At 35.5% G+C, this 12610-nt stretch overlaps 2 protein-coding genes across 3 annotated transcripts; one reads left to right on the top strand and one right to left on the bottom strand.

The window, feature by feature from the left end:
• Positions 1 to 1430: 1430 nt before the first annotated feature.
• On the top strand, positions 1431 to 3740 carry LOC147392396 (uncharacterized). The gene is made up of 4 exons (XM_086458791.1): positions 1431 to 1659; positions 1956 to 2558; positions 3083 to 3113; positions 3191 to 3740. The coding sequence occupies exons 1-4, from the start codon at positions 1602 to 1604 to the stop codon at positions 3402 to 3404; spliced, it is 906 nt and encodes a 301-aa protein (XP_086314917.1). The 5' UTR covers positions 1431 to 1601; the 3' UTR covers positions 3405 to 3740.
• A 1123-nt stretch (positions 3741 to 4863) lies between these two features.
• Positions 4864 to 9280, bottom strand: LOC147392395 (cold-regulated 413 inner membrane protein 1, chloroplastic-like). 2 transcript variants are annotated; one of them, XM_086458792.1, is made up of 5 exons: positions 8871 to 9280; positions 6053 to 6148; positions 5911 to 5975; positions 5411 to 5480; positions 4864 to 5320 (listed from the first exon to the last, which is right to left on the bottom strand). In XM_086458792.1, the coding sequence occupies exons 1-5, from the start codon at positions 9095 to 9097 to the stop codon at positions 5155 to 5157; spliced, it is 624 nt and encodes a 207-aa protein (XP_086314918.1). In that variant the 5' UTR covers positions 9098 to 9280; the 3' UTR covers positions 4864 to 5154. The 2 variants fall into 2 exon arrangements, with proteins under 2 accessions (XP_086314918.1, XP_086314919.1); XM_086458793.1 differs by lacking the exon at positions 8871 to 9280 and adding an exon at positions 8446 to 8840.
• Positions 9281 to 12610: the final 3330 nt, after the last annotated feature.

The following is a 12610-nucleotide window of genomic DNA, read 5'->3' as shown; positions in this document are numbered from 1 at the left end:
ACTTAATGCTTTTGAAATAAAAAATTTAAAAGAAAATAATAATATGTTATACTTTTCAAAATTAGTTTTTTCTCGGCATATACAATTGCACATCTCCATAAATATGTGTAGTTGTGTTTTCGAGGAAAAAAATCTATGATGGTTTTAAATCATGGTATATTGTCTTGCTCTCCATTGATATTGAGTTGACTCGAGTCTTCTTCTTTTCAACTATTCAAATCATTTGAATTAGTTTAAAATTATTTATTAATATTATTATATTTAAATCATTAGTAGATGCTTGTTACAAAATCTTATTTTATATAAACTAACATATATTTGAATCATTAAAAGAATTTAATTATTTTTATATCAAAGAACACAAAAACATAATTCATTCAACCGAGTTCTCCATAAATTCGTCTGATATTTTGAAAATAACGGATGAGTCAATGTGATGGATGATTCACATAATCATCTCACCCCATTGCCTCCACGGCCAAGATGATCTTAGTTTTAAAACCTTGCCAAGTTTGTTCATAATTATCTTGAAAGATTTTCACTTGCCCATTCTTCTGATAAATGTGATTTTTCGCCATGAGAGGAAAATGTTCTTCCATCAAGTACAATGATTTTCCATCTTCATATGTTATTAGATTCCTAATAATATGACTCGCCAAGTGGCATATTAAATCGACTCTCTGACGTGGACAAATTTGGGAATCGTAGATATGTAAGTTGGGGGATATAATTTTTATGGGAAAGGGAAATTGTGTATCTCGAGGCATACAGATCTACGATTTTTGAACTTGTCATGTCAGGGAGTTGATTGAGTATGCCACCTGGCAAGTCATATTATCACAACTCATATGTTATTATCTCACAATTATCCCAACCCTCAAAATTGAAGGCCAACTCTCTTTAGAACCATTTCTTAGGTGCAATCTAACACTCCAATGCATTTTTCTTAGAAATTTCATTTTTTCCATGGGTATTTTCATAGAAAATTAATTTTCCCTTACAAACATAAAGATCCTTACGTCTGTTTGGTCGGTTGGGGCCACAACTGACAAAGCTAACGGTAAACAACTGAAGTTTCTTGTCCTGAAATCTTCTAAAGAGTTACTAAGAGACTTAAAATAAACAAAGCTAACATTCACCACAAATGATCTCTCTCTCTCTCACTCTCATTCTCACTTTAGCTTTTGATTTAGTCCCATAAACAGTAAAAGAGGGAACACAAAAGGTAAAGAAAATGGTTCTACCATATCTAGCATCATATTGTTGTCAGCCTATACACCAGACTTAAATCCCAAACAACTCTCTCTTTTATGCCTTTTTTTCTCTTTTCCAACCTGCCCTTGCGTGCACATTTCATCTCCCATGCCTCCTTTCTCAAGTTTTCTCATATTCCATCCCTCCCTCTCTCTATTTTTACAACCCAAGAAAGATCTGATTCTTCAATATATGTATATTTAATCACTACAGGCAATAACTATAATCTCTCCTTTTCTACAACACCACTAATGCTTTTATATTGATTGAGAGATCTTATTACTTCCATCTTTGATTCAAACTCAAGAGAAAATCCAGAGAAAGAATATAGAATTAAGTTGGGAGAAATGGGTACAAGAGTTCTTCACTATGTCATCTTCTTCCTCTTGAGCATGTCCTCTGAAGGTCTGATTAGTTCTTTCAAATGGGTTTCTTCTTACATTAATTACCTCATGAAGCTTGAATTTGATTTTTCTGTTTTTTTTTTTTTTTTTCCATTTGGGCATTTGATGGTCTTTGTTGGTTTCAAAACATGAATCTTTTAATTTTGATGTGATTGCAAGGATTCAAATATTTTGAACAAGAACTCAGTTAGCTTCTTTTAAAAAAGAAACTAAATTTGGATTTGCTTTTTTTCTTTTCAGTTTAACATGGATTTGATCATTGGGTAAGACTGACTTTACTTTTGATTTCAAGTACAGGTCTAGATGTCAAGGAAAGGCCCATAGTTGAATTAATGGACAACAGAAAATTGGATCCTGGAGAAAAACGACTACTCTTCTCAGCTGCATCTCGTCGAGAGCTCATTAGTGACGAATTAAAATTCTCCACAACCGAGAGAGACACCACAATGCCTATGGTTCCTGTGATCAACCCAACAACTCCATCCACACCCACATCACCGTCTTTTGGTACAACACCCGTGTCACCATCTTTCGGGACTACACCCATGCCACCATCGTTCGGGACCACACCCATGCCACCACCTTTTGTAAATCCACTTGCACCCCCAACACAACCAACCGTTCCAAGTCCGGCAATTGGGTCCCCTGGAACAACATCAGGTGGGACCTGGTGTGTCGCAAGCCAAACTACTTCACAAACTGCTTTGCAGGTCGCTCTCGATTATGCTTGTGGATTTGGCGGTGCAGACTGTTCAGCAATTCAACAAGGCGGAAGTTGTTACAATCCAAATACACTTAAAGACCATGCATCCTATGCATTCAATGATTACTACCAGAAGAATCCGGCTCCGACTAGCTGCAACTTCGGAGGGGCTGCAGTTACAACCAATGTTGATCCAAGTACGACACGTTCTCTTAATTATTACTTCTTCTTTTTTACTTTCTGTAAAATCTTAAATAAAACAAAAAAATCATAAATAACCTCTAGAATCAAAACCTAGGCTAATGAGAAATCAATTTCAGATCAAAGGCGGGAGAGATACAGCATGACAATAGTGGGAACATGGAATAAATTTTAGGGAATGATGATAACATTACAATTGGATTCTCTAGTCAGATTGTGAGAGAATCCTCGATTATACCCATTTCTGATTTTATCCTTCCTAGCATTGCCATTCATCCATATCAGTATCTTCATATCTATTGCGCTACTTCTACAAACATGTTTTTTGACAACCTGACACTTAAACACGACTGGCCTTATAACTGTCTCCATGTGTACTTAAATTATTTTACATTTATTATGCTCATGTGTGCCCACACCATCAAGCATATATGCTCGCACGCTTAATGCCTATGGTGTACAAGAATTTGTCCTAAGGTTGGAAGCTAAATAGCAGAATTTTGTTTATTCAATGTTGCAGGTTCAGGGTCATGCCACTATCCATCAACTAGGTAAATTTTCTATCTCTGGTTTCTGTTCTATCTTCCTGTTAACAAAGATAAGTCCTCACTAATGTTTGCAATTACAGCACAACCCCATCTGTTGTAAACACGACCAACCCGACTGCACCACCGTTTGATGGATTCTCAGAACCTTCTGGACCTTCGGAACCTTCTGGACCTTCTGGACCCAGCAGCTATGGACCTGGCGCTAGCACCTCTGCAGCTTCCATTTCACAAAGCTTGCCTCTCGTCACCTCAACATGCATTCTCCTTCTGTCACTTCTCACTGTGAATCTCTAAAGATGTCTTCAATGTCACTTCTTGTGTCTGTAAAGAGATGGCAGTTCACTCAATTGCACATCCTTTACTTCCTTATGTGACATTATAATATAAGCAGAGCATTCCGAGATTAAGAAAGAAACATGTTAACTCCAGGCCTTGCTCCTCGCAGTCAAAGTCATTGTTGAACTTGATCTAGGAATGGCTTCTCGTAGATGAAGAACCCCGTAAACCATAAACAAGAAGAAATCAATGTAATCCAGGTTCTTGTAGAAGTAGACAGCATTAAATAGTTAGCCCTTTTCTTTGTAGTGTTTATACAATAAATATTAACTAAGTCCATTCAGATTTGGACCACTTTTGTTGTGCTTAAACCCGATCTAAATAGACCTAGTGTTTCTAATGAAATATATCTACACGTGTTTAATGGTACAGGGGTCTCGTTTTTCTAATTTTCAACTATAAGTAAAGGAACCATCTACCCAAGTTTACTTGTTCATAGACATTTGTCTTGTATCATACGTCATGTTTTCTCTTGTCATCGATGAAGAAAATTTATGAATCAGAACTGGCATGGCAACCATAAATGTTTAACCTGGGATGAACAATCAAAGATATCAATGACTAATCATTTCGCCCATTTTTTTGGTGGAATTTGTCACAGAATTAAGGGAAAAAGTAACTTAATACATCAATTGTTTCTCTAATTCAATATAGAACCAGTGGGTGTCATAAACTTGGCATCTATGCTCTGAACCATAGATACTTGGTCCCTGAAGAACTCGATACCATCATTGCATGTTAAGCAGTAACTAAACTAAATTTCTTGAAGTAGACATGTACCAGACCCAACACAGACTAGTCATGGAGAGAGGTTTCTACTGTTTCAATATTAACAGATGCCGAGGGCTGCATTAAAAAGTCTCGGATTACACACATCTACCGACTGTAAGCACAAACACAGAAAATTGGGCATTCTATATCCAGTATAATTAGATGAATGCGCTAAAAGATCAATTGATTTAGCAAAAACCAAAACTTCAAACCATACACGCAGATCTGCCTTCTATATTGTTAAAGCTGATGATTGGAGTATAGCCACAACTCAAAGCATTCTCTACAGAAACATAGGTGAGATCTACAATTATGACATATCTACAATCAAATAAGAAAGTCACCTTGGACAGGATTCTTGATGCCCAAATGATAGAAAGCTAGGAAGTCAGGAGTTTTCGAATAAACCATGGATTCATAAAAATATCTAACATAGAATTCTTTAGAGATAACAACTGGTTGGAGTGCTTCATAGATTATTTTGTAGCTAGAACCTAGATTAGTTTGTTCTTGATGCCTGGTAATACAGATTTAGGCATTTGGAAGTAAACTACTTTATTTACCGGTATACAACCCAAATCCAACTCATTCCAAACCCTTGATAAATGAAGGCTTTTGTAAAAAGATAGCAAGTTATGCCTTCATTAAAGGTACAAGATAAGAATCTAATTTCTTTGAAAGGTAAACTATTACACGGGTGTAGAATCAAAGGCCAACAAAGTTAACTTGCCAAGATTTATTGTTTGGAGGACATCTTATGAGTAGCACATCCTACATACTTTTATCTAGTGGATCACACTTTCTTATTAAGCAATTATACATCCATTGTAACTTGCAAGAAGGCGCGCAAGGCTTCGATACTCTGATTGCTTTCTTACCTTTTACCTCCGTCAACATGAGTCCCGGTTCACATTGTTGTCGTAATATCTAATAGGGGTCAGATCAAAAGTAGACATGGCATAGCAGTGATGCAGCAGACAGCTAAGGTAGCAATAATAGATCCTTGGTCAAATGCTCTCTGCATGCTTCCCAATCGTGAGAAATGTTGGAAAGCCAAATAAGCGGCAATCACCAAGGAAACAATTGTACCAGCTTGTGTTCCTCTGCCCATGAAAAATATATTATAAGCCAACTTACCTTAAAAAAATTACTTGCAAAACCTTTTGTACTTGCATACACATGTATCCACTTACCTCTGGTCCATTACTCGATAAGGAGCCACAATCACAAGTAGCATTGCTACAAAGGGTAGCTCCAGTTCACCTAAAATCAAGAAGATTGGATTCATCATCTTATTGTTTATTGCTGGAAAGTAATTGAAAATGTAAGTAAAAAATGCAAGGGAATCCAAAATTATCACATATCAGATGTACCATACATATACTCTCTTCATTTATTTTTTATTTTTTTAATTTATTGTAGGTGGTCACTGAAATTGTATTCTAAATTTGAAATTAAAACTGAAAATTTTGTTACAATAAATGAAGATTATGATTAGAAGCTTGCTTATGACAAAATACACTGGTTTGGACTATTGCACATTCAAGCCAAGTTGTTGCTAGTTGACTGTAGGGTTCATATACAAAGGAAAGAGATTTAACATAATTGGCAACGACAAAGGTGCTCGGTCACTGCATTGGTAAAGAAAAATAGAAATGGTTAAATATTGAATTGATTTAACTACATAACACACCAGGAATGAAGTAGAAGAGACGAACAAGAAGTGCCAAGAAAGCAGTCCAAGTACCATATTCACCCCTGAGGACCAAACTTACATTAGTTCACTAAGGCATCAAAGTCATTTGCATGAACAAGTTAGTGTTGAGAGGGCTTACTTGATCCATGAGATGATGCTCGTAGGTGCTTGCAGAGCAAACAGAGGAACAAGAAAAGATTTTTGTACTGCAGTTCCCTTAGTAAGCATTAAAACCCTATAAAAGAAATTTTAAATATCAATTAGAACATACTACACAGGAGAACACCCCAACTCATGAACCAGCAGATTGTGGCTCAAATGCCCACATTTGACACAAGTTCTAATAATAAGAAAAGCTACACACAAAAAAAAAAAATCCTTCTAGCAAGGATCATGATGCTTCATATTTCATCTACTCAATGTTGATCTCCATTTTGTAGATTATATTAGTTAAACTATTCATGATATTGAGTCCCTATTTCTTAGCAATTAGCCTTTTTTTTTTTTTTTTTTTTTTTGTGATATTGCAAGGTGCCCACACCCTTTGGGATGGGATTAGTCCCTACTATCGCACGTCCCAACCCTCTAAAAGTTTCCTAACATGCAATAGAGTAAGGCAAGAGGTCACCCAAGAGTAATTGCTCATATTCAAGAGGACATATTATGGTGGTGTTATTTGCAAATGTAGTATTAGTTGACGAGACTAGAGAACAAGCCGAGTCAAAAATAACAAGAATTATGGAGAGAGGTATTGGAGTTCAGAATCTTTAGAATAAGTAAAACCTAGATTAAGTATTTGGAGTGTAAATTTAATATTGACACTCTAAACATAGGATGTCCAATAAAATTTAATGCTCTAGCAATACCTCAAAGCGACCACTTTCATTGCCTTCTGTCTTATGGACTAAGCATTTTAATGATGCTAAATTAAAATAGAATTAACATATTTTCGGTCATGGTCGCATTCACATGCCTTCTTATTCAGTTATATATATATATATAGGATGGTGTTATTACGACCCCTATTACGACTCACATTGCGACACACCGTTTGTCTTATATGGGCAAAAATGTTTGGAATAGGCTGATTTTTTGTGAGGATGATCTCTGTGATGAGGGGATCATCCTGGCAAAAAATCATCCCATTCCAAAAGTTCTAACCCCATCAAAATTGATTTACAAAAATTGGACGGTCTAAAATTTTTCAACTTGTAAACATGGGGCTAGAAGTTTCATAATGAGCTGATTTTTGGCAAGGATGATCTCCTCACCACAGAGATCATCCTCACAAAAAATCAGCCCATTCCAAACATTTTTGCCCATATAAGACAAAACGGTGTGTCGCAATGTGAGTCGTAATGTGAGTCTACGAACCCGACCCATATATATATATATATGGGTCAGGTTCAAAGGACAACCATTTCTACACACATATAGACAACGTGTTTTGTCTTATATGGGCAAAAATGTTTGGAATGGACTGATTTTTTGTGAGGATGATCTCTGTGATGAGGGGATCATCCTGGCAAAAAATCATCCCATTCCAAAACTTGTAACCCCATCAAAATTGATTTACAAAAATTGGACGGTCTATAATTTTTCAACAAAAATTGGACGGTCTAGAAGTTTCATAATGAGCTGATTTTTGGCAAGGATGATCTCCTCACCACAGAGATCATCCTCACAAAAAATCAGTCCATTCCAAACATTTTTGCCCATATAAGACAAAACACATTGTCTATATATATAGGGTCAGGTTCAAAGGACAACCATTTCTACACACATATAGACAACGTGTTTTGTCTTATATGGGCAAAAATGTTTGGAATGGACTGATTTTTTGTGAGGATGATCTCTGTGGTGAGGAGATCATCCTTGCCAAAAATCAGCTCATTATGAAACTTCTAGACCGTCCAATTTTTGTTGAAAAATTATAGACCGTCCAATTTTTGTAAATCAATTTTGATGGGGTTACAAGTTTTGGAATGGGATGATTTTTTGCCAGGATGATCCCCTCATCACAGAGGGTTACAAGTTTTGGAATGGGATGATTTTTTGCCAGGATGATCCCGTCATCACAGAGATCATCCTCACAAAAAATCAGCCCATTCCAAACATTTTTGCCCATATAAGACAAACACGTTGTCTATATGTGTGTCCCAGAACCCGACCCATATATATATATATTATGAATATGACCCTGGCACACTGAATCGACTCCCCTGACGTGACATGCAGTAAAACCGTTAGATCTGTGCAGTTATGTATCCAAGGAGTAGAGATCTACGATTCTCACACAAGTCACGTCAGAGTGTCGATTGAGCACGCCATGGGGTAGTCCGATTATCACTACTCATATTATATAAGAGTCGTCAAAATACTCTCTTGACGTGGCATGTACTGTAACTATAGATTTTTTTTACCTCGGGTTTAACCTGACCCAATAACTAAACGGGCCTCTAAGCATTACCCAGTCGTGATGGGTCGGGCCAAAATCTGGCCCAATGACTGGGCTAACCATCATAGAAATACCTGGATAACAAAATAATAGATCCGAGATCTTGAGTACCGACTCCAGACATTGAATCCCAATTCCTTGAGATGTGAACACCTACTTGAGAAGACACGTGGCAGTCTCGTGTCTGCTTGAAATTATTAGACTTTCCACGTGTTTCATCATGATTGATTCTCACAGATAAAAAGTCGGAACAGAAGAACCCCACACAACTAAGTACTGAGAGAAGTAACAAATGGTAATCGATTTAACACTCCCAGTGGTAACTTATTAATCAACTTCACCAAATTAACTAAATCTGACAAAATTAATAATCTACTCAGAGCATCGGAATCTGACTTCGCGCACCGAATTCAGACTCAAACCTGACATAATTGAACGGGAAACGATCGGAACCCTAGAAAGAGAAAGACACAGAGAGAGAGAGAGAAAGAGGAGTTACGCGGAGGAAATAGTGCAGATCCATTGAAGGTTTTGTTGGGAAAGAGGTGCAGAGTAGCAAACAACGCCAAATCCTCGACTTTTCCTCTTCATTTGGATATTTTGTTGGTGAGTGTTGACGAGAGAGAAGAACTGCGTTTGTTGAGGACTCAGAAGAGATAGAGAGGGCTTGCTGTTGTTGTTGCAGAGAGAAAAAGGTTTTGGGGAAGCCAGAACCAGAGACAACATCTTTATCTTTCTCTTTGATTCGATTTGTTACGCCCAGCGTAAGAGAGAGAGAGAGAGAGACAGGTAGTAGTGATCAGGTCGAATATAATATTCTATGCTAAATTATACAGTAATGATAAGACGTAGTGTACTCGAGATCTGACTGTAATCTTAGCCAATAGATCTACAATAGTGTACGGTAGATAAGATGTGCGGTAGAGATTCCCAAGAGATTTACATTAGCTTCGGTGCACAGCTTATAAAGAAGAGAGAGTCCAGATTGGATGCAAACAAGGTGGATTGAAGCGCTCCTCCTGACACACCCCAATACATGCCACATAAGCTACAATTCAAGGAATTAACGCCTAAAATATATTATTTTTAAAATTTATTTGAATTGTAGTTTACGTGGAATGTATGAGGTGTGGGAGGAGTGTTTCAATCCTCCACCGTCGATGCAGGATCTGGACTCGAACAAGAAATAGGTGGAAGAAGGGGCACGACACGCGTGAAAAGCCAAAGTTCTAGGTACGCATCTCATTCGACGCCGGATGCACCGGCCTGAAATAATGCATGTGACACGTGTCTCTATCAGTCTTGACACGTGTCCATATCAAACAATGTGGTTCGTCCCCACCTTTCAGTTGTCCTTTTCCCACACAAGAAATTTTTAATCGTATAAAGGGGATGCAAATAGTGTGATCTGACCAATTCTTTAGCCTAAATAATCCTTTAGTGGAGATTGGGGACCACTTATCGGATAGTTCTATTTGAAGGGCTACGTTAACAATTAGTCAAAGAGAGAATAATAGGTCAAAATTCAATAACTTGAACCCTAATGTACGATCAACTTAAAAAATTTCTAGGTGAAATAAACCAACATAAAAAGTAGGTCTCTACCATGACCATACAAATTTAATGTTTAAAGGTAGACTACCTATCACAAAGTAGGTTTTTCTAATGCTTTGTGATAATATAACGCCCCCTTTTGACACACACACCCCTCCCATCATAGAATCGTAGATCATTTATTTTAAGATACGAAAGAATTTATTATATATAATTATGTGTATCCCAAGGCAAATGATCTATAGTAAGGACGTTATAAAAATATTACACTTTTTATATTTATGTGACCTTAGTCCTTAGGGTGTCTTGGAATCCTGAAAAGAAAAAATGATGGTAATATTGGAATAAGTCACGACTCTCCCCCTTGATACTACTCTCTTGACATGGTATGTGCTAAAGTCATAGATTTTTTCTTTGAGATACCCAAATGCACATCCCCATAAATATGTGTAGTAGGGTATCCCGAGAAAATCTATGATTCTTTTATGTGCCATATCTGGAGAGTGTGGGGGAGTATGCTAGAGAGGGGGGGAGTCAAGAAATCATTATTCTATTGAAATACAAAATGTAATCATGTTTTGATTATCTAATCATGTCTCCTTCTATACTTTCAATCGATATTTAAAATCTCATTTCAAGGTAATAATCTCTACATTTAGGTAAATTAAGATTGTCTCAACCATAACTATTCTACATTTTGAGATCAATACTTCATATTATTTTATAAAAATTAAATCATGCCTCCAATATATACGGTTCAAAGCCATGTTGGTGTGAACCATTTTAAAATTTTAATATAAGTTACATTTAGTTAAAAAATTTAACCTATATATTTCAACTTACAACAAAAATTATCACCATCAATCAAATACTTATACCACTTGATCAAATTATATGTAAGAATATGAATAAGCCTTTTCATATGCAATTGACTGGTGTATTATTCGTGCAAATATTGAGGTCAAGAACATGAATCCTACTTGACATCATCACATGAGTGCACGTCACAATTTACCACAAAAGCAACGGTTATATTATATATTTTTTGCCACTTGTCAAATAAAATAATCATCGTCATGATCGTCATCCTTAAAACCTTACTCCAAGCATTCAAGGTCAACGGCAAGGGCAAATTTACATTGGGGGCATTGCCCCCATAAGAATTTTCTTAGTTTATGAGTATACATGAATTATTGCAATTGATAATAGTGAGGGATAAGAAAATCCATCGCTATTGCCCCCACCAAAAAAAAATTTCTCTACCGGTTGCCTCACAAAAAAAAAAAAAAAAAAAAATTGCTCTTGATTGCCCCTAAGAGAGTAAAATCCTAGCTCTGCCCCCAGTCAACAGAACATATATTTTTTTCAATTGCACTCATTCCCAATTCATGTCTTATGTTATCAAAAGAGAGCGCATGTTTGCGTGCACTAGCTCTACATAACTACTTTCTTTGAATCTACATATCATTCTTTCAATTCCTTCAACTCAAATTTTTTTTAAGAGAAATGGTAAAATGTTAATGCTTCTAATTTATTGTGATTGAGTGTATTTTAAAAATAAATAAGTAAATATATTATAATATATTTCCTATATATAAGAAGTATGTTATATAATTGGTGTTTGCGAATGAGCAGCATTGTGAAGATGGAGAAAAAGTTGAATAATTACTCTCTAATAAGTGATTTTGTTTTGTATATGCTATTAATATTATTTATAAACATTCTTCAAAATTAGCATTTATCTTTTTAAATTTGCTAATGATTTGCAGACTCAGTTTTTTTCACTCGATCTGTACTCAGCTGATGTGGCAAGGGCACATAATCATAGATCTTTTTTCCTTTTGTATCTTAAAGAAAACAATCTATGGTTCTATGTCCTTGCCATGTCAGTTGAATACAGATCGAACGAAAAAATAAAGTCTAAAAAATCACGACTCTTTTTTATTTGATGATGACCCAATTTGATAAGGTTCAGATCAAACAGTTTGTGAAGGGCAAAAGAGAGGCTAAAAATAGCAAAAATCGAATATGGTGAGACTTCATTTTCTTATGACCCATTGATTATTGAATTTTTTTTTCCATGGTCCATGTTTACATCCTAAAACATAATTTTAAGGACTAATATCTTAGTTGGGAGGAGAAATAATTCCATCATAAATAACCAACATGTTATTTCACAAATTTTGGGCAGTTGAATGAATCTTGTTCAATTAATTTTATTTAACGTCATGTATTTAATTATTACACCCCAATTTCTTAAATTATTTATCACACACAATTAAAGATTAAACTCACACTCCTCAAATATTACAAAGGTTTGACTTAAATTATAATCTCAACATTACAATACATTATAAAACTCCTTCAAACAATGTGAGTAATTGGTTAAAATTACGAGTAGTCTCATATAAAATCCTAAACCAAAAAAATAGAAATCTAAGAAAAAAAATGAGAAATTTTATTAGCATCCCAAGTTTTACTTATTGTCAATAATTAACTTATTATTTTTTTTATTTTTAATGAGTGAATCTTCATTTTGTGCATTGGATATGACTAAATTTCGATTTTGATACATTGTTTATTTTTATCCTCAAAACATACTTTTATAATAAATTCGTCACTTTTATAATCTACAAATTCGTTGATAAAATATTGATGATTTTGCCTTATCAACGATCTTGCTGA

This window comes from Akebia trifoliata, chromosome 11 (genome assembly GCF_017979445.1).
Source record: "Akebia trifoliata isolate Shusen 1 chromosome 11, ASM1797944v1, whole genome shotgun sequence".
Taxonomy (NCBI): domain Eukaryota; kingdom Viridiplantae; phylum Streptophyta; class Magnoliopsida; order Ranunculales; family Lardizabalaceae; genus Akebia; species Akebia trifoliata.
Note: the sequence above shows the minus strand (reverse complement) of the source record. Positions and strands in the feature narration are given on the sequence as shown.